General features: G+C 47.9%; 1 protein-coding gene across 1 annotated transcript; it reads left to right on the plus strand.

Annotated features, from left to right (window-relative positions):
- Positions 1-462: 462 nt before the first annotated feature.
- On the plus strand, positions 463-27603 carry LOC307239998 (sodium/potassium/calcium exchanger 3; the record flags this gene model as incomplete). The annotated part of the gene is made up of 17 exons (XM_080013574.1): positions 463-568; positions 5893-5997; positions 11140-11216; positions 12691-12765; positions 12854-12938; positions 13622-13725; positions 14306-14380; positions 14508-14533; positions 19511-19564; positions 19650-19789; positions 20669-20829; positions 22260-22557; positions 23625-23791; positions 24104-24218; positions 24686-24798; positions 25264-25329; positions 25479-27603. The coding sequence occupies 17 exons, from the start codon at positions 463-465 to the stop codon at positions 25587-25589; spliced, it is 1878 nt and encodes a 625-aa protein (XP_079869700.1). The 3' UTR covers positions 25590-27603.
- Between the last annotated feature and the right edge of the window lie 229 nt (positions 27604-27832).

Genomic DNA, 27832 nt, shown 5'->3' on the forward strand with positions numbered 1-27832 from the left:
CCGGCATAAAATATGATATATTGTGATAAATAAATGGTAAAAAGCTGGTACGAGCACGACCACGATCAGAATCCCCACCGGCGCCCCCTGGTGGCCACGCCCAGCGACACGCTACGTCACGCGGATCCTGGCGGCGGCGGAGCCATCCAGTCCGTGCAGGCAGAGGGTGCGGGCGCACGCACCATGTCGCCGCAGTCTGGGCTCCGTCGCCGACCCCTCCGCCCACGGACTCGCTCGGCCAGGTCTCCGGGCGGGCATTGAAGCAACCAGGCGCTCCGCCCTTCTGCCGTGGGCGGCGCACGGAGCGCACGCTGCTCGGCAACTTGGAGCCGAGTCGGGTCAGAGGAGGATCCTTCCGTGTTGCGTGGAGTGGAAGTGGAAACAAGTGTCAGGGAGGGAGGAGAGGGAGGGAGAGCGAGCGAGCAACAGATGTGTTTTCATGGCTGTTCTGCCGTCTGAGGAATGAGCGTACAACCGAGGAGGCGGCGGCCCTTCCAGCGGCTCTGCTGCGGCTGCGGAGCCGGGCTGCTGGCTGTCACCTGGCTGGCCCTGGCGCTCCAAGCTCCAGGTGAGACCTCTCCCTCTCCCTCTCCCTCTCTCTCTCTCTCTCTCTCTCCGTGGGGGGGGGAGCATCGAAATAAAAAAATAAATATATATAAAACTACATAACAAAATGCAAGGTTTGGCGATATCCGTTGCATTAAAAGCACCGACCGAATAAAATAACCATTGAGGCAAATAAGGTAAGTTTGTTCGGATGATACGTTTCACCTGCACCGCCCGCTCCGGTCACGGGTACAACACACGCACTTGCCAATGCGGATACTCAAAAGTCATGAAATATTTATTTGTTTGAATTAGAATTGATGACGTCTTAATTTCAAGAAACGTATTATCTTATGTAAATGTATTTGTCCAGATTTCTCTTTTTGTCAAAATGAGTCAACCTAATACTAGATCCTTAATACTTCATTATTAAGTTATTATTAATCATTTAGTTCCAATTTGTCTTTTAAGAAGTCTTCAATGTAATTAAGTGTCTGTTTGTCTGTCTGTCTCTCTGTCTGTCTGTCTGTCTTTTGGCACCAGCCCCTCATGAGACAAAGGTGGTGGGGGGGGGGGGGAGTCATTGGATCAACTAAAAAAGATTGGGGAAATGTGTGAAATCTCAATTTCATAGATGATCTCAACGTCAATTTTTAAATGTATTTTATTTTTTAAAGTTGATCCAATGGCTCCAATCCAATAATTCATTTTCAGTGAAGACCCCACATGGAGCCCTAATCACACGTAACAGCGACTCAAATAAATCCTTATTATTATTGTTATTATTAATAAGGATGCAAATTTGCTTTAAAGCGTGTTTGGTTAATTTCCTCTGTTTGCTCCTCTAAGGTAGCCCTGGGCCATTTATTTTATTATTTTTTATTTTAAACAATTATGCTGCCTTTATTATACACAATTTCCTCAGCAAAAACCTTGAAATGAATAAGAAACACATTAAATACATCTGAATAAAATGTATTGAATTCAAACATTTTCTTCCTGAATGCGGTGTGAAAAAATAAGGATTTCCCCTGTGAAACGTGTCAAGGGGGTGAACGTCATGTTCCAGTGAGATAATATTCAATTCCCAGCTCAGTAATATGCTCATCCATTACGCCGTTATTGTCCCTAGCGGCACTAATACGCATATATTTACGCATATATTTACAATTAAGAAGTAAAACATGGCAGAAGGAGCAGGGAGAACGGGGGAGAGATGATGAAGTGTCTTCTAACCAGGTTCGACCTTCACATTATTCATTATCTGCATTCCGGGAAGCAGCGTCGGGAGTCAAATGATTGACGCCTGTAAGCAGCTCCAGGGGGCGGGGGCGAGGCCTTCAAACTCTGCTCGCTTCCCATTTTGCTCCTCATCTCTGCCCGTCGTTTCTGAGCGATGACCCCCGGCGCACGGCTCACGTCTTGGGGTATTTACATTTCGCCTTCAAGTGACCCGTTTGGGCTGCCGTTTCTGGAGCGGCAGCCCAAATACCCGGCAATCGAACCGACTAAGAGCGGGCGGCAAAGATTAGAGTCTCCGACGCTCGCCGACTCAGGATAACCGGGAAGTCGTGGCGTGGTTGAAAAGCAAAAATTAATAAATAAATAAATAAATAAAAAGCCCCAAAACATAGTTAAAATATCCCATGTGGTCGTCTCTGACTCGGCTTCAGTTATTGAGCTAGATCTCGAAATCCCCCAAAATTCAACGTTCGTCATCGTCCTTCACACACACACATTTGGCAGAGCATTCATCTTGCCGCGGATTCCTTCGAAATCTCAACCTCGGACTAAAACCGGTCGTCGATGAGACTAAAACAACCCAAACCCGTGCGCGATTGTTTGCGTGAAGTATCTAACTATTTATTTATTTAATCGAGGTGGCAATGGACTTGGCGAAGGCGCTGCCGAAGACTTATGTTTTTGGGGAGTAACGAGCCAAAAACTATCGAGTCGAACGTCTCGAATCGGTCAAGAAACGCCGCGTTGCTCTCATTGAGGAAACACGCGACTTTTCCGCCACGTCCAAAATACGTCCGTACGCAAAAGAAGAGCAGGAAAGACCACTCACCTCTTTCTGATGTTGTTACGATATAACTTATTGATTTCAACACTTGGAAGCCTTTCTTCTGTGCTTGGCACAGGGGCGGGCGGGTTGTTCCCATAACAAACCGTTTTCTCAGAGTCTGTGTTTAATAATTGTAAAATCAATAAACAAACGCCCCAATAAATGTTTACGCCGGCGTTAAGCGTTGAGGAATATTGGCTGTTGCGCCGGGCCGTCTCGTTTGGGCGGTAGGACGCCGAGGCGTCCCCCGGGTGACCCCGAAAAAACACCACCGCCCCATGGTCCTCCCTCCTCCCTCCCACCCTCCACCTTCCTTTCGCCTCCACTCCCACTTGTCCTTTTTCTCCAGAGCTGGGATGTGCCTGGACAGCGAGCGCCTCTGCTTCGCCGTCGTGGGCTGGGCGATGTTGACAAAATCAAATATGCAAATATTGTTTCTACAAGTACCCCCACATTGGATCGTTCGACGATATTATATAATACACACACACACACTCACTCACACACACGATTTCAAACAATCATTAGTACGCTGATACTGATGAGAACAGCTTACAAGAGTTCAGAAAGCTGCATTACCTCACTGTACTGCAGCCTGAAAGCAGCACTATGTAACTTTGGGGATTTGGCGCCCCTCCAGTCTCTTGGGTGTCGGAAAATAATTGGTTTTACCGGACCGTTTTGAACCCTTGTCGGTCACGTTTCAATAACAGTCCATGCCACAAGCGCAAATATACCGTAATGTTCACCTACAGTAGGTCACGTCGCCCCCTCGCCGCGGACCTCACCGCTTCAGCGAGCGCTAAGTCCACGGCTCCCCCAGAGCCTCTCTCTCTCTCCACGGCCTGGGGATCGGCCCCCTGCTGCTGGTGTAGGTACCGGATGTGCTCGGCCTGACAGATCGGCTCGCACGCGCGAGTCAGAGAGTGCAACACGGGCAAGTTTATGATTTCTCGTTTTTTTTATAGACTAAGGGTTGCCGCGGTTATAGGTGTTACCGGTGTTCGGGCATACTGTTGTTTTTGCTTCCTTTTTATTCATTTTTTTCTTTTTATAGTCATGAAACCCATTTATTAAATGTTTGCGTATTAGCGCCAATGTTTATCGCTGCATGGCGCCGCGGTACGCTGTGCTAGCCCTTTCGGTCCAGGCTCACCGAGGTTCACCGGTCGCTCCGCAATGGGCCGACTCTGTGTCCAGAAAAAGAGCCCCCAGGCCATCATGCTTCCCCCTCCATGGTTCACAGTTGGTTTCACACACTGAGGAAGCGTCCCGGCACCGTCTCGACGGCGTACAAAAACCCTGCCTGATGAACCCGATATTTCAAATCACTATATTTGGATTCATCGGTCCGTAGAACCGCCTCTTCGGCAGGCGGTGCTTCATGGCCCAGGCAAGAATCTTTGGCAATGGCTTTCTGATCTGACCTGCCCCTCCACCCGTCCAACCTGCGGCTCCACGTCTTCTCTTCACAGTTGAAGCTCAGACTTACTTGGACCAGTGTCAGAAGCCGGTGGCTCTCAGAAACCTCAGTCTTCTGATGCTGTCGCGGCGCTGGCTCTGCCTCCTCCTCTCAGCCTCCTTCCAAGTGCCTTTTGACGGTGGAGGAAACTCTACTGACTGACACCTTTGACTGCTTTGCAATTTCTCTAAAGTTAAAGCCAGACACTTATAAGGGATATAATGGCCTGTCTGTCTTCCTTCATTGATTGCCTTTCTCTCACCATTATGATAGCAATGTACTGCTTCCTGCAGTGCGATATTGTCCAAATAATGCTTCAGAGGGTAACCTAAACTTTTATTCACAGGACTTAAGCTGCTTAAATTTCAATAAAAACTGGAAAATGGGTGTTTTTAATCTTTTTAGTGGTAGTGTATTTATTTATTATTAATAATAATATTACTATTATAATATTTTTTATGCTAGTGTGTGTGTGTGTGTGTGTGTGTGTGTGATACATATATGTGAATGTATGTATACTATATATGTGTGTATGTATGTATATCTATATATAGGTGTGTGTGTGTGTGTGTGTGTGTGTGTGTGTGTGTGTGTGTGTGTGTGTGTGTGTGTGTGTGTGTGTGTGTGTGTGTGTGTGTGTGTGTGTGTGTGTGTGTGTGTGTGTGTATATCTAATTTTTTTTTTCAGAAATATTAAAATTAAGCTGCACCAGTGCTTTAGCGCAACGACCACCTCGGCCCACCCTCCCCTCACCCGGCTCTGAGTGCGACGCAGTACTTCCAGAGCTACAGTACCTGTGACATCCAGTAATTAGAATTTCACACCTACACGACCCCCCCCCCCTTGATGCTCCGACATGAAAGCCAACACGCTGACCCTCTGCGCCACGACCGGCGCTCTGATCAAATGGCTTTATTGAGCTGTACGGTACAAAGGGACGCCACACTGCTGGGCGGCCATGCAGCACACGAGACGCACAGACGCGAGCTGCCTTTGAAATAGCAACATTTTTCGTGATGGAGTATAATGGCCGCCCCGCTGTCGTCCTGATGGAGAGTGGGCAGAGCTCGGTGTGTGGCGGTGGAGGATATATGTATTTAATTCCCCCCCCCCCCCCCCCCCCCGCACACACACATAGGAGAGAGAGGGTTGGATGAATCTACCCGTCAGGGGTCTCTCTTGTTAAGTGCTGAAACGCACGGAGAGAAGGTATATGGCGGGGGGGAGCAGAGGCTGGAATTAACCCCGTGAAGATTTGCAAATCTGAAACGGGGAGAGGACGGAGGACAGTGACATGCACTCAACCCTGCTCCGCTGTCCCCCGCACCCGGCAAACGGAAAACAAAGCAGGTTTCCAATTCCAAAACTTTTGGAATCGACGGCCGGGAAGCACAAATACAAATTCAAACGCCAGTTCATTAGAGATTGTCAGTTCAAATGACAATCTCTAATACAGGTTTGCGGGCGGCACATGAAGGTGTATGTATAAGACGCAGGCTCTGAGAATCCCGTGGTTAGTTCTCCTCTCGTCGCCGATGGAGAGGCTCCGATGGGTGCGCCACACGCGACACCTCCAGCAGTCTGCTTTCCTCGCGCTGTGCGCAGGGTGGCTGTTGGAACCGGTTCCAAATTGCGTTTGAAATGTGAGTTGTACGATGCGTTCACGCCATGGTCAAAATGTTGCTCCTGCCCAAAACTCGGCTAAAAACAACTTAAAATAAATAATAAATAAAAAATAAAAAAAATGTAAGCGCGACTGTCATTTCAGAGCGTTGTCCCTCCTTGACGTGCCTCTTCCTGTGTTGTTGCGTAACAGAGTCCTCGGGCCTTCAGCCGGGCGCGAGCGGCGGAGCGGCGCGCACCGTGCGCAGGCTGCTGCAGGACCGGCCCGGCAACCAGACCCCGGACCACCCCAGAGCAGGTGAGTCCCCCCCTTCCGGACCGAGCGGCCCGCGGCGGTTTTCCCCCGTTGTCGGGGGAACTGAACCCGCCCCGACGGCAGGCCTCCACCCGCAGAGCTGCCCTGGACGTACGCGTGCACGGCCCCGGTGGAGGGAGCGAGTGGCGTCACCCTGTGTAAACACGGGACCCTGAGTAGCTCTGCATTCTGCTGCAGGGATTGAAGGTCTGCAGGACACATGGCACGGTTCCCATCCGGTGCATGCCTTCCCCCCTCGGGCCTGCCGTTGTTGTCTTCCAGACCTCCGCCGAGGAGGTTATTGTGTGTGTGTGTGTGTGTGTGTGTGTGCGTGTGCGCTGCAGTGTCGAGGATGGCGGGGGCGGAGGAGGGATCTCCGCCTCTCCCCTGCAGGTGAACTGAAAGGTCATTGAGTATTGAGCAGGGATACTGGGAGAGCCAGGGTGCAATGCGCCTCAAGATGAATGGCATGACATGGTTTAAAACAGATGTGCGCTTTTTAAAATCACTCAAGTGCCATTTTTATTTGTGCGAGAAAACAGCGCCCGCCTGCATGCATAGCACCAATGTAATATTACTCTGTTTCAGTGCGACTTGGATGCCGTTTCTTATTTGTTTCTTTATCTCACCCTCCTTCACAGTAGACGGCGGTGCTGTGTGATGTAATGACGACATGATGTGTAGTGTAATTAAAAATCCAGGCTTGGACCTGGAGGAATAGCGTGCAGGGAGCTGCAGAGTCCCCTCCAGCGCCAGTCTCTCTCTCTCCCTCCCCCCCCCCACCCTCGCTTTGTCTCTCTCTCCATCCCTTTGTTGTTTAACAAGATGGAGACGGCATGATCTGCCTCTCCGCCGACCAGCCGCGGGACCGCTGTTGCCAAGCAACTGAATGCTAAAATCTGGAGTCCCAGACAATTCTGTCTCCAACCCGTCAGAACTGGGGAGAGGGAAGAGCTAAAAATAGGCTGCGAGTGGGGGTGGGGGGGTGTGAGGATCCATTTTTTATTTGTGTAGATTACGAAGCCAGCCCGCGCTCCACGCTGTGCGCCGTTTCCAGTTTTGCTTGTTTTGGCATCAGCCGTTGTTTTGATTTCGCGCTTTATGTGGAGGCAAATAAATAAATGTTTCAGGACTATTACCGGAGGATTGATTCTTTTTTAAATTTTATTATTATTATTTTTTATTTATTTAATCCACACCCCCCCCCCCCCCCCCAATGTTGTCAAAAAGAGGAAATAAGATAATAATTGTGTCCGATATTCAGCGGAATCATCTGCTCTGGGACTATAAAGTCCTTCAGGTCTTGTGACAGTTACGGCTCGGCGGCTGGGGGCCGCAGGGCAGGGCTGGGGGCCCGGTCGGTCACAGCGGAGACGGCCGTCCGTGAGCGTCATCGCGACGCCCCTTCGCCACCGTCCTCATCCCCGCGGGTCGCCGTCCTGGGGTCGCCTTGGTTCCCGCGTCGACGTTCCCGCGCCCTCCGCACTGCTCTTTAGTCCTGAGACGGTGAAGGATGTGGTTAAAGATTAAACTATGCCCCCGCGTGAGGCCCTTTTATTTTTATTTCTTTTTACGGCGGCTGTTAAAAGCTGCGGCTCGGTGCTGGTGCTGACAGGGGGGCTCCTTAACACCACGATGCCTCTGTGCTGTTGTCCTCGTGCTCTTGTACCGTGTGCTGCTCATCCTCCGTCATGAAACCCGCACAAACCTCTGTGACGCACCTTCATTTTTCCAGTTTTCAATTATTCTATTTTTCTGTTTTGGTGCCGGATACTACTTTACTCCGTGCTCGAATCGATACGGTAGCTCGACACCCGTGCGCGCCGCGGGGGGCCCCCACATCAATACCATTACACGCTGCCATTCAGTCGCTCCGCCTCGAAGCGGAATAACTCAAATGAAGAGCCGAGCCCGGTCTCATGTCGTGGGACGAAGATGGCGTGTCACACACTGTTCCAATGTAAAATTCTACCGCAAGCATTCTTGGGAGTGTATTTAATTATGTTTAATTACAATTTATTTGGTATAGATTAGAGTGATGGGTGGGAAAATGTTTTTTGTGTAGCATTTTTTTTTGTTTTCCCCCAGACAAAAGTACCGTTGGCCCCCGTGCCCTAAACCGCCGATGGCTCTGTGGCCACAGGGGTGGGCCCCCCGGCAGCACCGCGGGGGAGCCTGGCCCCCCCGGGGAGCGTATTTAAAACCGTTCCGTGCTGTTCCATTAGGTCGTCTCCGTGTTTTTGCGTCGTGTTCTGATTGCATTGTTTATTTAATGAACCATTGCGGTGTTGTCTTATCAAACCCGCCTGACACTTAAAACACACGTATCGACGACGCGGCGCCTCCCCGGGGGGCCTCCAGGCGCATCCTCCCTCCGCCGTGTAGCCCGCGTGGAAGTTGCTCCTCTCCAGGCCCCGACCCCTCCAGTCCGCTTCAGCTCGATGGGGTTCTCTGGAAAGGGCGGCTTTGAACCTTGGAGATGGATATAGGCAGTTTTGGAAAAAGGCCTACAGCGGGACGCCAACTTCAACAGTGGCTCCATGAACGCCACGTGGCCCCTCGGCCCTGCCACGTGGCCCCTCCCCCGGTCGCCGTCACAAGCTCTGCTCTATTCGCATTTCCATGAGAGTTTTGTAAGAGTGGCTTCATTATTCACCTCCTGTCTGTGTGAAGGGTGCTGCAAATACGGTTGCATGGGTTGTATTGTTCGATTGAGACATTAGACCACGCTGAAAGAGTTTGAGCCGCAGAAGCTTTTCTGTCCCAAAGGCCCGGAACGTTTGGGGAAAGGGCAACAGTTGCGACGGGATGTGCGTGTGAAACGGACCCGATCATTTCACCGAATCGCGGCGCTAATGACTAAAATTAGATTCCCGAAAAAAAAAAAAAAAAAAACTGGTCACAGCCAGAGCAGTGCAGCGGTAAAATGCGCCGTCTTTTTTTTTTCCGGTGCTATTTATAGAGCTATAACTTTAGAGACGCTTGTCGGCTGTGTTTAGTCGTCGTGGGGAACGGCCCTCGACCTGCAACGTGGCTCCCGGGGGGTCCGCGTCAGTTTCCCCTCGCGGCCCCCGGCGCGGCGCCTCGCTCGCCGTACCTCCGTGACGTCCTTGGCCCTCCGACCCGGGCTCCCTCCAAGAAGGGTGTCGCTCGAGGACAGCCCAGGCTTTCACCTCCACCTCCTGGACCGGGGGAGGCGGGCGGGGGGAACTTCCAACGCGGAGGAGGTGGTGGTGGGGAGCGCAAACCGCTCCGGCGGGCCCGCCGGACTTTTCCTCGGGGTGAGAGGACAGCGCGCCACAACAGAGCGAATGGAAACTCTGGCACAAATGCCCGGATCGGGAGGTCAGCTGCAAATATGCGACCGCGGTGAAAACCCGGCTCGTCCACTTTGTGGCCGCTCTGTCGTTAGGAACACGCACGAAAAAAAAAAAAAAAAAAAAAAGATAAAGCGTCTGGTCGAAGCACATTCCCGAGCGGCCGGCCTCCAGTCAAATGTCTCTCTTTCTCCCTTCTTCTCCTTCCTCCTCCTCCTCCTCTCACTTCCTTCACCGTGTCCCTCCGTCCCCTCCTCGATCCCAGGCCTCTCCTGAGGATTTGTGAGGAAAAATAAATATTTTTAGACGTTACGGGCCAGAGCTGCTGTCACTTCTCTTTTTTTTTTTTTCCCATTTTTCATGAACCAAGACCATGGGAAACACGTATTCACCCCCCCCCCCCCCCCCCCCCCCACCCCCTTTCTCACTGTTCATGCGGTTGCCTTTGGCTTCCTGCTGCCACCCATCAAAAAAAAAAAAAAAAAAAAAACGCTGCCCCCAGGGGGAACGTCTCCATGGCAACTGCCTTCATCAGAGCAACTCCTCGAAGCATTCATCTGAGCCGCGCGTTACAGCGCCGCATTTCCATGGCAGCCCAACCTGAGAATTATATGTATTTTCCCCCCACGTCTCCACATCGCACGAGAGGAGGGGGTAAAGGTGCGAAAGAAAAACCCCAAAAAAACCCGTCGGTGTCGTCTGGCGGATCAGTGGCAGGCGCGTCGAGAGGAGGCGCGTCTGTACGTCCGAGGAGCGTTGGGAGGGGGCAGGTCGCCGCGCACGCAGGCGCAGACCTTCCCCACTTCCCCAGAGCCTACGTCTGTATTTGGGGAAGCGCTTCCTCCGCCCGGCACCGCAGACACATGGCGCGCTGGCGTTCCCATAATCCACACAACACTTGTTGCCCAGACACGTGGTCTCTCTCTCCCCCCCCTCGCTCTCTCTCTCTTGCTCTCTCTCCCCCTCTCTCTCCCCCCCTCACGCTCTCTCTCTTGCGCTCTCTCCCTCTCTCTCACTTGGTCCCCCCCCTCCCTCTCTCCTCCCCCACCTCCCTCTCTCTCCCTCTCTCTCTCTCTGTCTCCCCTCTCTCTCCCTCCCTCCCTCTCCCTCCCCATGTATAGCTTTTGGGCTCCCCAGTAGTTTTAAATCCTCCCCGACCTCTGTGGAGTTGTAAATTGGCGGCGGGGTCCGGCGGTGGACGAGGCTTTCATGAATGCTTCTCTCTCACCCGGGGGGGGGGGGGGGGGGGGACGCCGAGTCGCTGGCTGCCACGTCCGTTTCCGAGTTCTCTTCCCATTCCCATCACGCACTGCAGCCGACGGATCCCCCGTCGCCGCCTCCGTCAAAGTCCTCCGTTGGGCTCGGCCTCAGCTGCCGCTTTCGAAGAGACGCATGTGCTCCCCTGTGCCGTGCCGGGTGGAGCAGGCGTAGGGGGGTGGAGGAGGCGGCCGTGAGTGAGTTTGACTCTCCCGGCGTCGCCTGTTGAAAGGACGGACGTTGTGACGTGGGACCCCAAAAAAAAACAAAAAGAAGGGCTCCCTGGGATGGGGGTGGATGGAGTTCCGGGACGTCTTATGCCGCGTTCCAGTTGATCCCATGAGGGGTTGACTGAAGCTGAGGGGGGACGTCATCGCCTGTTTGTACGGTGTGGGGCAAGACGTCATGGTGATGACGGCGTCCTCACGCTTGACACGACACCTGCGATGTTCATGACATCGCGGTTATATGTTAAATCAGAGAGAGAGAGAGAGATTTAGTCTCAGGGCACGGTAGGGTCGATATATTAAAAATATATAAATATAAATCCTGTCGCATTCCGCTTTTCCAGCCATCCACGAGTTTCCAGAGGACCTCTTCACCAAGGAGCAGCGCCGGACGGGCGCCGTGCTGCTGCACGTGCTCTGTGTGAGTATGAACAAGTGTGGTCAGAGACGTAGCCCTGCTCCCCCTGCTCCCCCTGCTCCCCCTGCTCCCCCTGCTCCCCCTGCTCCCCCTGCTCCTCCTGCTCCCCCTGCTCCCCCTGCTCCCCCTGCTCCTCCTGCTCCCCCTGCTCCCCCTGCTCCCCCTGCTCCCCCTGCTCCCCCTGCTCCCCCTGCTCCTCCTGCTCCCCCTGCTCCCCCTGCTCCTCCTGCTCCCCCTGCTCCCCCTGCTCCCCCTGCTCCTCCTGCTCCCCCTGCTCCCCCTGCTCCTCCTGCTCCCCCTGCTCCCCCTGCTCCTCCTGCTCCTCCTGCTTCTCCTGCTTCTCCTGCTCGATGAACTTTGTCTTCAGATCCATTAAACATTGTCGAGGAGGTAGTAAAAACAAGCATTTAAGGTGAAAAAGAGTGTGCGCGTGTGCGTGTGCGTGTGTGCGTGTGTGTGTGTGCGTGTGTGTGTGTGTGTGTGCGCGCGCTTTTTTTTTTCTTTGTTTTTTTTTTTGTTTCGTTCAATTAGGGAAAAGGAGTAAAACAAATGCATCGAAAATAATAAAAACATACTGTTTTTATTTGGATAAAGGGGGGCTGGTGGAGCATGAATGCGTATTGTGGTGATTATATTGTCTTAAAATAATAACTACAGGACGGTGGTTGTTTTTATTTAAAGCGTGAGTGAAAATGTCCAATTGTAAGGAAATCCTCGGGTGGTGCTCTGCAAAACCCTGACAGGGCTGTAGCACCGGCAAGCCCCCCCCCCATCCCACCCAAGCGTTGAATCATCCCATCTCTAACCCCCCATCCCCGGTCTATTTTGTACCCCCACTTTGTTTTATCTTTTTGAGTCCTATTTTATTTTTATTTTATTTATATTATTCTATTCACTAAATGCATTACGTTTTAGGAATCAGTTAGTTTCAGTTAGTTGCTAGGTAGGAATTAGGTTAGCTACTATGTTCGGTTTAGTAACTATTGTGCGTAATCTCTGGGTGCGTTGCAAAGACATTTCACTGCATGTATGTATGAAAGTATGTACATGTATGTGACGAATAAACCTTGAATAAAAAAACCCCCCAAAAAAAACAAACCCTTGAATCATCCCAATGTGGACAGGTAGCTCTGATCGCTGAGGAACTGAAGGCGCTTTCCCTTTATTTTGTCCATGCAGCTGCCACCAGGTCGCTGCAGACGGTAATAATTTCACTCTAACCGCGTGTGGCTGTTTAGCGCCGGTGTTCGTCAGTTGGACATTGCCGAGACGCTGTTCACGTGGCGGCGCGGTCCGGGTGCGATTGGCCGCCCGCGGGTGCCTTATGGGTCGGACAGCTGCTTCTCGTGTTACCTGCGCAGGTTTAGAGCCGGCGAAAGCGTGACCCCCCCCCCCCGGTTGTGTGAATCTGTTGCTCCGCTCTCTCTCTCTCTCTCTCTCTCTCCCTCCCTCCTCGCTGAACCTCGGCGTCCTCCAGGCGATCTACATGTTCTACGCCCTGGCCATCGTCTGCGACGACTACTTCGTCCCGTCCCTGGAGAAAATATCTCAGGTGAGGTTTTTTGTTTTTTTTGGGTCACCGGGCTCAGTGCCCGCCCGCCCGCCCGTCTGTTCCGCTGAGGTTGTTCTCCGTCCGACAGAACCTGCAGCTGAGTGAGGATGTGGCCGGAGCGACGTTCATGGCCGCCGGAAGCTCGGCGCCCGAGCTCTTCACCTCCCTCATCGGTCTGAAAACCTACAATTAACCCTGTATTACTGAACTACTTGTTGTGCGCTTGTTTTAACTCGGGTATTTCTGGGAGTGATGATGTGTAATTGGCCATTTTTTGAGTAGAAAAGCCCAACCCTAAATGTGCAACACACCAGTTTTATGTTTTTGTAAAAGCTGTTACAATGTTTTTTTTTTGCGTTGTCCCCGACAAATAAATTAATAATAAAAAATAAATCATAATAATAATTCAATAGAAATAAATAAAATCAGTGTCTGGCGACCAACCTCAATGTGAAGAATGGTTCCAGTGCCGTCACATACTGTCGCCCTCGTTCAAAATGCAGTGTTTTTACAGTTGTTTGCGAGCTGCACCAAATTGTATTCTGTAAAAAGTTGTGAAGACAGAATCAAGCGATTAAAAAATAAAAAACATTATAATAATAATTAAAAAATATAATAATAATAATAATAATACAAATAAATAAATAATAATATAAAAAAAAAAAACAAGAGTTTGTACATTTTTTGACATGTTTGTCTAGCTCTGTGCGATCTGACCAAATGCCTCGAAATGATCAAATTGATTTCCTTAATTGGTTGTATTAATTGGTTTCCTTAATTGGTTTCCTTAATTGGTTGCCTCGGCCCAGAGGAGGGGAACTGATGATGGCTCTCGTCCTTCTCCCGCCCCCCACAGGCGTGTTCATCACCAAAGGCGACGTGGGCGTGGGCACCATCGTGGGCTCGGCCGTCTTCAACATCCTGGTCATCATCGGACTGAGCGGCATCTTCGCCGGGCAGGTGCGTGGGGGGGTGGCGCCTCACAGCAAGAAGGTCCTGGGTTCGATTCCCGCCTGGGGGCGCTGTTGGCACCGTGCTCCGGCGGGTTATCTCCCAAATAGGAGCCTTTCTGTGTGGAGTTTGCATGTTCTCCCCGTGCTCACATGGGGTTTCCTCCACCTCACCTCAGTAAGGACCCCCACCAAAAAACATGCACCCATCATCGTCTGACCAGCGATGGGCACTCGTCACCAGGTCCCCGGGCGCGTCCACGTATGCTGCCCACTGCTCCTGGCTGTGGCCCCGGAGGAAGGACAAGCCAGGATGGGTTAAACGCAGAGGCCTCACTTCACCCGCCACCATCCGAAGCATGTGCATGTGTGTGTGTGTGTGTGTGTGCGTGCATGTGTTGTAGTGTGGTGTGCTGTGTGACGATTAAAGATTCTCCTTAAAAAAAAAAAAAATTAAACGCAATATTTGCTCCCAAGGTATTTGTTGTAAAGGTGAGTCCCGGCCGTCATTTGGGGGTTAGGGTACCTGCGGGTGGGGGGGACGTTAGGCTGTCAGCTCCACCTCCAGACCTGCGTCTGCTCTGCCGCAGGAGGTGACGCTGACGTGGTGGTCGCTGTTCAGGGACTCGTCCTACTACATCCTGTCGGTGCTCGCGCTCATCCTGGTGAGATGGGAGCCGTCCCCAAACGGAAACGCCCTTCCAGCCGCCTCGCCGCTCCTTTTTGCATTGTTCTCCAAAAAACAATTAAAAAAAAAAAAAAAAAACGATCTCTTCCATCCCCCCCCCCCAGGTCATCTACGATGCCCAAGTCGTGTGGTAAGTCCGGGTGAAATCGCCGTCTATGTGGAGTCCCATCGTTGACGTGACGCAAACATTATGGTCTGTGTCCCGGGGTTTTTGCGCACCTGTCACTCAGCTCTTTTACCCTTGAGGTGCTTTCGTTTATTTTCGATTCATTCCTGGTTGTGATCAAACGCAGTCCGACGGGGACCACGTCGAAGGCTTGGTGGCGAAGTGGCGGCGACGTGGTTTTGTCGGAAAACATTTTTTTTTTTTCGTCCGAGACGGAGACGCAGCTTCCTGTTGCTAGTCTCTTACGTTACGGCGCAAAAGTAAATAAAACCCTGATCAAATGCACAACAAAAGACTGTATTGTCGAGTTCCCGCTCAGAACAGTCGAAACCGGACGGAACCCACGCTTTGACGTGTTTGTTTTATTTTTGTTGTTTTTTTAGTTTTTTTGGCTTCTTTGGGGCGAGTCGCAATTTTAAAGCGTTGAGATATTCCCTAAAATGCAGCAGAGAAGCACTAAAATGCGTCGACACTATTGAAATCGTTCAGTAATGCAGAGGTACATCCAGGGAACTGTTGATTCCATTGTGATTATAATATACAGCATAGTTCATCAAATCATCCTTTTGGGTAGGACCTCATTTGGATGCCACCTGCGTGCACAGCAGCGCGACGTCGTTTGAGTTTAATGTTGTTGTTTTTTTTTTTGATCTTATATTTTCCTTCCTGACGTGGAGCTCCCTTTCATAGCAGGTGTTGAAAAGCTTTCATTATAATCGTGAAAATCACCTTGTTATTGTTGTGGGATGCGCCACAATTCAAAACCTCCGGCAACATTATTATTATTATCATATATATATATATATATATATATATATTTTTTTTTTTTTCCAATGCTTTCCTTTCATTTAGGCTTCTCGGTGTAGTTTGAAAAGCGGTGTTCTGGGCTCGAAGTCCTTTTTTCTTTTCTTTTTTTTTTCCTGTGCTCTCTGTGCCATTGATATCATTCAAATCAGTTTCCTTTTGAAACCACGGACCGCCATTAGTGTATTTGCCAATGTTTTTTTTATTGTTTTTTTTTTTTTTTTTAATTGAAATGCAGATTTATTCATGGGGTTTGATGGAGGAGATGGCAGCGCGCAGGTTTATCGCTGTTATGCGAAGCTGCGTTGATTTACCTTGAGGCCTTTTGAGGCGAGCTTGCCGTAGAATCTCCTTTTGGGCCGTCGCTCGCGTGAATGAACATTGATTTCTTCCCGTTAATGAGATGAATTTGAGTTTCCCTGATGGTCGCACGCTCGCAGAGGTGTGTGTCTGATGATGCGTTCGAACAAGGACGGTAGAAGGCAAACCCAGAGGCACGTCATGCAGTGTTATTTCAATATTTATATCGTGAAAGCTTATCATAAAAGTGTATTTCTAAAATGTATAAAAAAAACATGTATAAATACTTACAAATATCCATAATGAAAATATAAACATACACAGATACATACATATTAATGAACAAATAATATCGAAATTGCTCAAAATGAATTGAATTTAATTAACTGCCTTTACAAAATTGGTGAAATAATAATAATATTAATAACATTAATAACAATAATGACAATAATTATTTATTAAAGAAACAAACACAGAGTGGGTTCATTACAATAGACGCATATATGATCACTTAATATTCAATACTTAAATTGCTCTACATTCATCCACAACAGTTGCTTAAATGACCTCCATGGCAGAGGGGGTCATCATCCTTCCCCGGATTCGTCCAACATATGAGATAAATCCTTGTCCCTCAGATCGTTTCATTAATGGGCCCCAGATACTTCGACACCTTTCTTGTTTGTCTGTGTGTGTCATTTTTTCCCAAAGGTAAACAGACATTTCCTTAAGCCACCGCCCAAATACTTGGTCTACCGGTACATTTCCGTGTTAATGCCGTCGATGTCTCTTGGCGTGTAAAAGGCACATAGATCTGTTCTCTGCGTTTTATATGACGTCCCTCCGGATAGATGCCAAGAACGGGGGGAAACCCACCCCCCCCCCCCCAAAAAACTGTAGGTTCCGTGGTTATTTTCGTTCCGCGTACGATGGAAGCAGGTTGCTTGCTCCTCCCTACACCTGTTAGATCTGGGATGCTCTCCTGGTGTAAGGTGCAGCCGCAGGAGTCTGAACACATGCTCGCGGTTTGGAATGGAGCGTTATCGCATGCCCCATCCCATTCTTCAATCGGTATTTCCTCTTGTAGGTCGTCCTTCCACGCTTCCAATTTAGATTCTGAGGATCTAGTGATCTAGCGGATCAACGAGTTATACACTTCCGATGTAACTCCCAACCCGAAGGGATCTTTAATTCAAACTTTCTCCAGCGAGGAGTGTGAGTGTGAGTGTGAGTGTGAGTGTGAGTGTGAGTGTGTGTGTGAGTGTGTGTGTGTGTGTGTGTGTGTGTGTGTACTGGTTCTGTTTACTGTTGTCTGGTCCCCCACCCACTCCAAAAAAGAAAAGTAGAAAACAAAAACTTAACTGCAGAGAAGAAATGAACGAGACCAGAATGTTCTAAAAGATGAAACTAAGTGATTAACTGTGTTAGGGGGCTTAAAATAGTCCTTCCAGGACCAGTGAGTATGAAAACAGCAATAAACAAATTTTAGGGTCTATGATAGTATTTCTCCCGGTATCTCCCCCCGGTCAAAGATAGTTTGTTTTTATTTTGGCGGATCCTTTTTCAACCCTGGATCTACGTCACAAAAGCTATTTGTGGCGTGATCTGACATCAAGATACTTTCATGACTACGTTGATTGGTTGATTCCAGTCATCAGACCTGCGGAGACTAAAAAAGTCGTCAGTTTGGGAGTACCAAATATGTGTATTAGAAAAACATGAACAGAATAATACTTCAGGGCTTTTCTCTCTCTCTCTCTCTCTCTCCATACATCCCTTAGATTTAATGTATTGATACGTTGTTAATAATAATAATAACTGGGATTCATATAGCGCCTTTCACAAACCCAAGGACGCTTTAAAAAAAACAACAAAAAAACAAAGAACAAGACAGGGTAGATTAATCATAATAAAAAAAGAACAAAGAAAAACAAAACAAAACGGGTCAGGGGCTGTTGGCCTTTTGAAGGTGGCCAGCGATGGAGCATTCTGAATGTCCGTGGGGAGAGAGCTCCAGAGGGTGGGGGCCGACCCGGGACCGGGGGCCGCAGCTTCCGGGGTGGAGGAGGCCTGTTAGGTACTGCGGGGCGGGGGCGTGGAGGGATTTGTAGGCTAGTAGCAGGGTTTTGTAGGAAAATACAGGATTTGGCAGGGAGCCAGCGGAGATGGATGAGGGCGGGGGTGATGTGCTGCCAGGGCTTGGTGCGGGTGAGAACTCCTGGCAGCAGAGTTTTTTGAACGTACCGGAGCCTGTCCAGGGCTTTGCTTGGAACCCCGGACAGGACTCCATTGCAGTAGTCCAGACGCTGATGTTTAATTCCTCTGCTTTTATTATGGGGCATATCTAAATGCGATGATCTATCTTTACTGGGGTCTGATGTGCAGTCGAAATCTCCTGCTATTATCTTTGAGGGATGATAGATTGATAAAGAAATTGCTGAAGATTATTTGGCGCATAGATGTTAGCGTGCCTTGAATTATTTGGTTAATTATTAGGTATTGACCTGCCTTATCGGCAGGTACCTTTTGTAATATTTAAAGGAATAGATTTTTGGATGAGTCGTGACCCCTCTTGCTTGAGTATTGAAGGGTGCTGACAATCCCTTACCTTGACGCCTCCTCCTGATCCCAATGTCCAATGTCCTAATCCAATTAAGGGTGGGTCTCGTAAATAAAAATAATTTGGGGATTAATACTAAAATATATTGATATATTAAAATATAGTAATACTTTTTAACCTCCTTAAATGTATTTCCGACGGACAACTCTCCAATCCACTCTGAAATGATCATTATCTATTTAGCATAGTTTGAGTTTGGGCATCCGAACTCTATTGCTCATCTCTCCCGGTGACAGCAAACAGTCACTCAGTGAGATAGAAATATAGGAGCGATGAGCTCGAATCGCCGACTGGATAGGAGAGCAGAGCCCAACAGGTGGATGCACGGGAGGTGGAGGGAGCACAGCAAAGCAGGCAGGGCAGGAGAGATTGGCTGCTTAAATAGGTCAGCCAAATAGGGGCGTGGAAGCATGTGGCGCCGGCAAGTTGTCTGACAGAGCTAGCTCCGCAAGCTATGCCTCATTTAAGACAAAAAATGTATTTCATCGGCTTTTCTTTGTGCTCCACTTTTTTGCGTAAAGTGTCCTTGGGTTTCATGAGGTTACTATTATTAAAGCATTTTTATGATGACTTGTTGGAAGACCTACCGGCACCCGTCAGCCCAACAATCAGCGATTGCCGATATATTTGTGTCCTTTTGTGAACCATTCTCACTGATCGGACTCGGAGAAATCTCCTGCTCCTCGTCGCCTCTGTCTGCAAATATAATTTCCAACACTGGTGTAGAAAGTCTCTAATCTGCATCTCCACTTGGCAACCATCATGCAGAAAAAAAAACTGGCAAAACCTACGCTGGTCATAAGAGTCAACACAATCCAAAAGCTGCACATGGCTTGAAGCTGATTGGATCTGTCCAAGACTCTCTCCTCTGGTTGGTGGACTGTGGTGGACAGTAATCCACCTTCAGATTGGCTGAGTGTGACATCACTCATGGGGATATCAAAGCCACGTTTGCCAAAAGCGCACACTATTAAATAAAATAAACAACACAACTCATTTCCCCAGGAAGTAAGTGACACAGAGAAGCGACGCGTATCATTGTCGGTGGCGGCACAAGAGGTTTGAAGACAGCTAATTATTTGCAGATTAATTCTCGAGGACACAGACCATTAAATTAGCTCTCTCTCTCCATATATATGTGTGTGTGTGTGTGTGTGTGTGTGTGTGTGAGACACGTTTTCCGGTTTGACATAATAAAAGGCTCCTTGTGTTTCCAGGTGGGAGTCCCTGATGCTCATGTCCATGTACGGGCTGTACATCATCATCATGAAGTGAGTGGGACAAAGACCGCCACTATCACACATCACCACCTCCACAGTGGAAGGGAGACGGAAAGTAATTTGGTTTTGGTCGCAGGTTCAACACCCAGATTATGGGTTTCGTGATGCGCCGCCTGAGGGGCCGCGAGCCGTGCTGCCTCGGCTCCGAGGACCACCGGGACGAGAAGATGGGGGAGGACGCCGCTGGGTGCAACACCTCCATGGTTCTCAGTAAAGGTTCGGTCTGAGCTCTGTACCTCCCTCAGGGTCAATAACCCCCGATGGGTGATATTAATATTGAGGTCTGTATGTCACGTTGTTTGCGCTTTGGGTTTCACAGCCTTTTTTTTTTTTTACACGACAGTTTTTGTGTCCGTTCAGAGCTTTATTTATTTTCCATTGCCACTGCCATGGGTAGTTTCAGCTCAGCAAGCTCACCTGCCTTCAGTGCGATATTAGGGACCTGGAAAGAAATCTGTCCTTCTACGCCTGTGTAAACTTGACTGGCCCTGCTGCTGGAGCCTGTTTGTCTGGTACAGACCAAACCTACGACGGGTGGTTCGGGAGAATGTTATTGTGTTTTGAATTGAAACAGTAGATACTGACACGAGGCTTTGATAAAGTTAGAACATACCGTTAGATTTTAGATTTATAAGGTAAATCTATAAATGGTGAATCCGCATCAAACAATAGCAAAAACCTAGCCTGATAACCAGCCTGAATTTCTATTTCGTTTCACTTCCCAATTCCCGAATCCCAGACACATTTTTAAAAGTGGGCGTGGCTGGCGATGCAGGTGCTGGAACCAGGCGAGAAAAAACTCTTCTTCTGAATTAAATCTGTCTTCTGGTCTTTGTACATTTTTCTATTAACTAACATTTACAGTCAGTTTAGATTGTCCAACACTCGAGGCAGATTTATTTCCAGCGGCCACCGACGCTTAAAGTGCACATCCTCGTAGTTTAATAGTAACGTTTGTGGTAGTGATCCAAATAGTGAAACACCTCCGCGCTCGCGGAATGCCTTTTGTCCGGTCAAACGACCGGTGCCGTGCGAACCGCGGTGTAGCGGTTTTTTTCCGTCTTTTGTTGCCACTCTGCTTCCTCCTCGGTGCAGGTCTGGGTCCGGAGCCGCGGCCGGTCGTGATGGTGGACGAGCTGCTGATCCTCAACCCCCACAAGCTCTCCCTCTCCGAGGCCAGCCTGCGCATCATGATCACCCCGCACTTCTCCCCACGCACCCGGCTCTCCATGGCGGGGCGCATGCTCATCAGCGAGGTATGCGGAAGGAGGAATAAATACAACCTTTATATATATTTAACTATTTCTGTTTTATATGTTTTGGTTATTTATGTGTATTTGGCAATGTTTAGTTTTATTTTTACTTTAATAATAACAACAGATATTACAGAACAGATATTCGTGAAAAACCATACGACTTTGAACATAAATGTTCAGTTGGTCTTGGTTAACTGACACGTCACACGTGTCGTTCTAAAATGAACGAGATGAGATTTACAGTAAGACGCTTTATGATGTCATCATATTATTTACTATAAATGTACAGGTTCTGATTGAGGATGTCCTGTTAGACCTTGTCCATTGGCAAGCATGGACTCGGTCACTTTGTAGTCTTTACCAAACTATCGATTTAACAAATATATTTATATCGCTTCTTACCTGGTAGATGTCAGTAGAGCTGTTTTATTGATATTTTGAATCCGTGGTCCACATGACTTTGCCGGATTAAAGGAAAAATAAAAAATAAAAACGAATCTTTAAAATGCTGTCAAATGTGCGTCCCTCAAACACTGAAATGTGCGTGTTCAAGATCCAGCGAGGCGTCGGAAAAATAAAAGCTGTGCAGTGGTTATTACACATAGAAATACCACAACATTTTTCGTATTTCATTGAAATATAACTTACTGAAAATGTAATCCAAGGAAAAAAACTCAACAAATAAATGACGTGCTCGACACGGCACCAAACGGCCACCCGTCACTGAGAGCGCAGCTCTACTTCAACAGACGACACTTTGAGTCGTCACGATGAGTTCCGGTTTACAGGCAAACATGGACGGTTGTTTTAAAGACAGGAGGGTTGTTGTGCTGTGTAGATCCCATAGTGGTTGCTCCGCGAGGTGAGCAACCAGGAGACGACAGACCGGGGGGAGGCTGCATTCAAGAAAACTTTGGAAATTGTGCTGCATTTCAGAGAACCCGGTAGAACTGTAAAACGCACCCAACGTGACTAAATTGGATCCCGTGTATTGCTGCCTGCAGCTATATTTATTATTATTATATATTGTTTTTACCACTTATCTGTAGAAACACCAATCCTCTATGGTACATGACAAATTCCTTGTACATGGAAATGCACCTGGTGGAAAATGTTCCTTCAATTTTATCTTGTCATTGCTGCTTACCTTTTTTTTTTTGTAGTTCTTTTTATTCAATATCAAAAATATTCTTCTTCTTTTAATTACAGCAACATTGGCTTAAATTACAGCTGCACGCTTTCGTAATAATACCTTTTAACTTTTTTCTCCTTTCATTGCTGAGGTCCAGTGCTATGTCGTGACAAATCAAACTTTGAAGCCTTGAGCCCTTTTGACTTTGACAGCACGTGATGGAGACACGGCAGCTGAAACACGGCGGAAATCGTTTATCCTAAAAATCTGTCTTATATTCCCGTGATCCTCCACTCAGCGACAAAGGCTGATCAGGAGCCCCAACAACCAGCTGGGCGGCGAGGCTGGCCACAGGTCGAGGGTGGGATCGAGCAGCAACTCATTGAAGGCGAGCGGCTCGTGCAGCCTGGAGAACGGGGGCAGAGCGGAGAAGCGCTCTGACGGGAGCGGCGCGGTGGACTCGGAGAGACTCGCAGAGAAGCCCGGGGAAGGGGGCGGCCAGCCCGACAAAGAGGACAATGACGACGGGGCTTTCAGTCCCCTGCGGATACCAGGCAAGGGCTCCCAACCAGTTTGTTGGTTCCAGCGCCTCCGAGGTTAACACTATGAGAAGCGGGGGCCATGTTGTTTTAAAAAAAAAAACAACCAAAAAAACATTTTCGGATTAGGGTTAAAAAAACAAAACAAAAAAAAACAAAAACAGTTTTCCATTAACAAATCTGTTGCTGAGAAACCCAAACAGCGGTATCGTCCGCAGGAGAGCTAGCGACTACAGAAACCTTTCAAGCAGAGTAATCTAGAGGAAAATCTGTCGGTACTGTTAATTTTCTGTGCCCGTTCAAAACAACCCTGTTCAGCTGCGTTGTGCAGGGGTGGGCAACAGTATCGATACTATTACTTCCCATACTGCGACTCGTTTTGAATATTGTTTCCAGCGTCAACACGGCCACGTGTCAGGTCGCCGTATCGCCAAACAAAACCAACAATAACCGTGTGTTTTGGCCTATTCTGGCCCTGGTTTCACTTGGTATCGAAACCAAATCTTGCGTTATCCGCTGCGGACGTGAGTGACTCGGTCACAGAGCCCTGAAGCCCCACCCCGCTGCTGCACAGAGCGGAGCGGCTCGCTGTTCGCTCGTTCATTCAACGTTTATTAATATTAAACAGGAGGCGTGTCCAAATTGCACCAAATTTGACACTGCACGTCCAACGACACACCCGCCAAGTGTTAAGTAGATCACATGAACGTTTGTCGAGATAATCGAAGGAAATATATATACATAGGTCTCCTTTATTAGCTAAATACTCATCAAATGTGTTGTATTCAGTTAAGTTCCTTGACAGAAATAAAAGGTGTACTATATGAAAACAGACTTAGAAGACTGACATCTTTCTCTCTTCAACCACAGAAAGTCTATTTGAACATCTGGAGGAGAAGCAGTCCGAGTTTTAAGACTAGGGGCTGGCCGATATATCTTATTGACTATATCTAGTCTCGGTTATAGTACTATCGTGATAGTTTAATGTTCTCTTGCTGTTCTGATAAACGGCTCTCCCTGCTTGGTCATAATGAGAATTGGTATTAAAAAACGGTTGTTTCTCAAATATTTCCATGAAGCACCAAGAGTCCTCCCCAAAGTATTGTCACATTATGGATCCTCAGGTGGGTGCGGTGCGCGGGTCAAGTGGCTGATCTCGTGGCCGCTCAGCATCCTGCTCTACTGCACCATCCCCAACTGCATGCTGCCACGGTGGCACCGCTGGTTCATGGTCACCTTCGTGGCCTCCACCTTGTGGATCGCCATGTTCTCCTACCTCATGGTGTGGATGGTGAGTGCACGCCGGTGATTCGAGGGTGTCCGTCTCCAGTATGACGAGTGTGCACGACAAAGTCCGATAAGTCAATCTGAGGCCCTGTCATAATGTGTAACTGAAGTCATTTTGGAAAATATAACTTGATAAAAGTAAAGCTTTATTGATACATTGATGACTGTTTAACATGCTTTTGTCTACTTTGCATGTTAAACTCTTTTGTTGTGTTAGTCGGTTTAATAATCCATCAGTTACACCATCGATAGATGCAACACTATATTTTCCCATGATAGCAGTGTGATCCTTTTGGAATTTTCCGTGTGTTCTCAGGTAACCATCATAAGCTTCACGCTCGGCATCCCAGATTACATCATGGGCATAACGTTCCTGGCAGCCGGCACCAGCGTACCGGACTGCATGGCAAGCCTTATTGTAGCCCGACAAGGTAACAACTGGAATGTTCAATTATTGTTAATGTATGATCCATAACATTATCTGAACTGCAGGTTGTTGGTTCCCCCCCCCAACATTAAAAAAAAACAACAAAAAAAAAAAACGCCCTCATCTTCGCTCTAAGATGTTTTTGGTTTTTTTTGGTCGTTTGAGGTGGTGGGGTTCTTTGCTTTTCTGTGAAAGTTCAGTTTACGGACCACAACTCATGCTGCTTTATTCAATTCATTAAATTGTGGTGAGCCCCGCCACCAACCATGGAAACAGGATACAGAGGAGCACATAAATAACTCATACATTGAAGCGCCAGCTTAAACAAAGTATCAAATATGGTCTTTTTTTTTTTTCTCTTCACTCTTTCACTTTTACGGATTACCACTTTGGTCTTGAGGAGTGTGAATACTTGCCGAGGCAGCGTCGCTCTGGTTGTTTCTCTGGACGTTTCCTCTTGTCTCCTCCCAGGCATGGGCGACATGGCGGTGTCCAACTCGATCGGCAGTAATATCTTTGACATCCTGCTGGGCCTCGGATTCCCCTGGGCCCTGCGCACTCTAGTTGTGGACCACGGGTCGTTGGTAGGCAGACTACCACGCACAACACTTTGTCATCTTCCATTAGGTTGGATTCAACTTTGATCATGCCCTGCAGGGAAACCAGGTCATTGCTCCAGCAGAGAACAGGCTTTAGTGACTGTAGGAATAGAGCAAGAGGCTCTATTAGGGGTCGCTGTTGATGGATGGTACAGTGCACATTTCTAAGTTTGTAGGTGTTTTTCAGTCTACAAACGAATTATTTTTTTACTTTTATCAGTCCCACAACAGGGAAGTTTGCAATTTCTCTGCATTTACCAGCCTAGTATCTGATGTATCTAGGAGCAGTGGGCTGCCATGTAGAGGCGCCCGGGGAGCAGCTAGGGGGTAAGCGTCCTGCTCAAGGACCGGGGGGAGGGCTCCGTGAGGTAGGACCGAGGGGAGGTTTCGAGGGTTCTCGGGGCTTATTTTGCGCTTCTTAACTTCTGACACCGACTCCTTTTTCAACAGGTCTCCATAAATAACAAGGGACTGGTGTATTCAGTGATTCTACTGTTGGCTTCGGTTTTCCTGACGGTGAGAGAGACCGGCCGACGAGCGCGAGAGATGGAGGAGAAAAAAATTATATATATTCTCAACTCGATACAACAAGAGTCTCGCAAATGCTTCACTAAATATCAGCTGAAGTCAATAACCTTTGACCCCGTCGCCCTCCTCACTCCCAGGTGACGAGCGTCCACCTGAACCACTGGAGGCTGGATCGCCGCCTGGGCCTGGGGCTGCTCTTTCTCTACGCCATATTCCTGCTCTGCTCCATCCTCTTCGGGCAGATGTGAGGCCCGTAGGGTCAAAGGTCAAACCCGAAGCTCCGAGGTCAGCCCCGCTGGGTCTTCCTGTGAATCACTGTAGCGAGGTACCTGCCTCCCACTCCCTTCGATCGAAGCCAAAACAAAAAAATAAAAAAATAAAATAGGGACGGCTACATTTCAAAACAAGTGATTCGTCGAGTTCACCGCTGTAGTCAGATGTTGTACAAATGCAGACGTGCATACCTTAAAGTATTTAATTTAAGTGTTTTTTATTTGTACGGGTGGTAGAATAGAACTAGGGTGGCTTATCCAATAAATCCTGACATAACACATTTGAAGTGTCTCCCACGGTTTCCCTGCCAGCTTTTAAGTTCTTTTAATGAAGCCTCTCTGTACGGTAGCATGACGATCGCGCGTCACAGGCAGACGAGTCCTGCGTCCAAAATGGCGTTATCACATGCACGCTCGTCCAGTGTTCCCCGACTTCGGTATGAAAACTACGTCTTTTCGGACAGACTACGTCAACACAAGTTTGATTCATAAATAGTAGATGAATGTTAAACCGTGGAGTCGAACAGCGCTGAACAACGCCCATCGATAGTTATCTTTAAAGCGAGCGTCCGGGTGAAGATCATTCCTCCATGTTCCATGTGATGTCAAGTCACAAAGTGAAACCCTTTTGATCGAGTTCAACCTATGAATCTTACGTCTTTCATACACACGCCTGGATTCGTCGACGCGTAGGCGGCGTAGCCCGCGAAGAAGAAAAGCTGACGTCACTTCCGTAAACAAGACGCGGAGTCCTCGCAAAACTCAGCAACGCAGTTTGCCGCAACCTCGTCATTAACAACGTTATATAACAACACCCTCGTCATTAACAAGCCAAAGCTTTAAAACATATTTGAAGTCAAACGGCACCAAAAGTACCTAAAATCTGCGGTGGGTCACATATGCCACCTTATTAATTCACCTTTTTTCCCTTCCAGGATAAGCCGCCATTAAAGTATCAGTTTAATGATTTTGCCTCACGTTCCACTACCTTCGTCTGTGTTGAATGTAAAGCCTTATCAAAATATTTAGATGCACTCGCAGGTAGCAGCTGTGTGGTAGCAGAGTTCTGACGTGTCGTACGAGAACCGAACACCTAGAGAGTGTCTGCATATCCTAAGCCAATGAAATGACAATAAGGTATAACAACAATAACAAATGCACATTGTGACAATATTTTCATAATTATGCCTCATCGCTTATGAGCAAGTATTGTTAAGAATAAAAAAATGACTCTATATTAAGGATCAACACGGTGTAACAGCATTTTTAGTAGCATTTAGATGACTATAAAATGTGTTTCTATGCTTGTCACAAACTTTGACAACATGAGTGCGGGTCTGTTGTGACAGTTCACTACATTAGGTATGACAAAAGTGACGTTTGTATGGATCCTCGTCTATTTAATGGGAAATTTCACTTTGGTTTGAACCTTTTCACTTTTTAGTATTCGCAACCCATGGGACAAGACCGCATTGTTCCTTTTTTCCCCACAAAATGATAATGTCACAACTGCAGAAAAATGACATTAATATTTGTTTGCCTCGACACATAATGCATTGGTATCGATACCTTTTTTTTTTTTACCTTAAGTAATTAAAATAATTTGTAACGTCTACAAAACTGAGAGGTTTCTGCCCTGAAACCACTTCCGCTCGGGCTGTGTGCACCAAAAAGAGGAAAAGTTCCACTAATTGTTTTCCTGAAATTTACTGTATGGTTGTCCACCAGGCAATACTTTTTACTGTTTTTAAATGTTGAATATTTTACATAGTTTTACAAAAATGACTGTCAGAGACTAGTTTTGTGTGGGTTTTAATATTTATACTGTACGATTAAAATAAAGCAGGCCTACTTGTGATGTTTCAGAAAGAAGACTTTTGCCAAACTGCAAAGCGCTCCGTAACCAGGGTATCAGCGTTTTTGATTCATCCATTTGAAATAATAAACAAGTTATTAAATATAATATAAAGTTTCTGTCCCCCGTGGTAGAAAGCAGACGCAGCATCGTGTTGGATGGAAAGATAAAAGATCAGAGAAGCAGATATTATCTGATGCTTTGACATTAAGTGACAGGGTGGTTTTATTTCTTTTTAGGAGGCATTAAAAGGTATGCTCTCTATGCCATCTGTTTGTGAGGATGGCTCTTATTCAACTACTTGGATGTCTGTTTGGTTTTTTTTTTCCTCCGTCGATAAGGCACAGCTGTGATCAGTGTTCAG

Source organism: Zeus faber (assembly GCF_960531495.2).
Source record: "Zeus faber genome assembly, chromosome: 14".
In the NCBI taxonomy this organism is placed as follows: domain Eukaryota; kingdom Metazoa; phylum Chordata; class Actinopteri; order Zeiformes; family Zeidae; genus Zeus; species Zeus faber.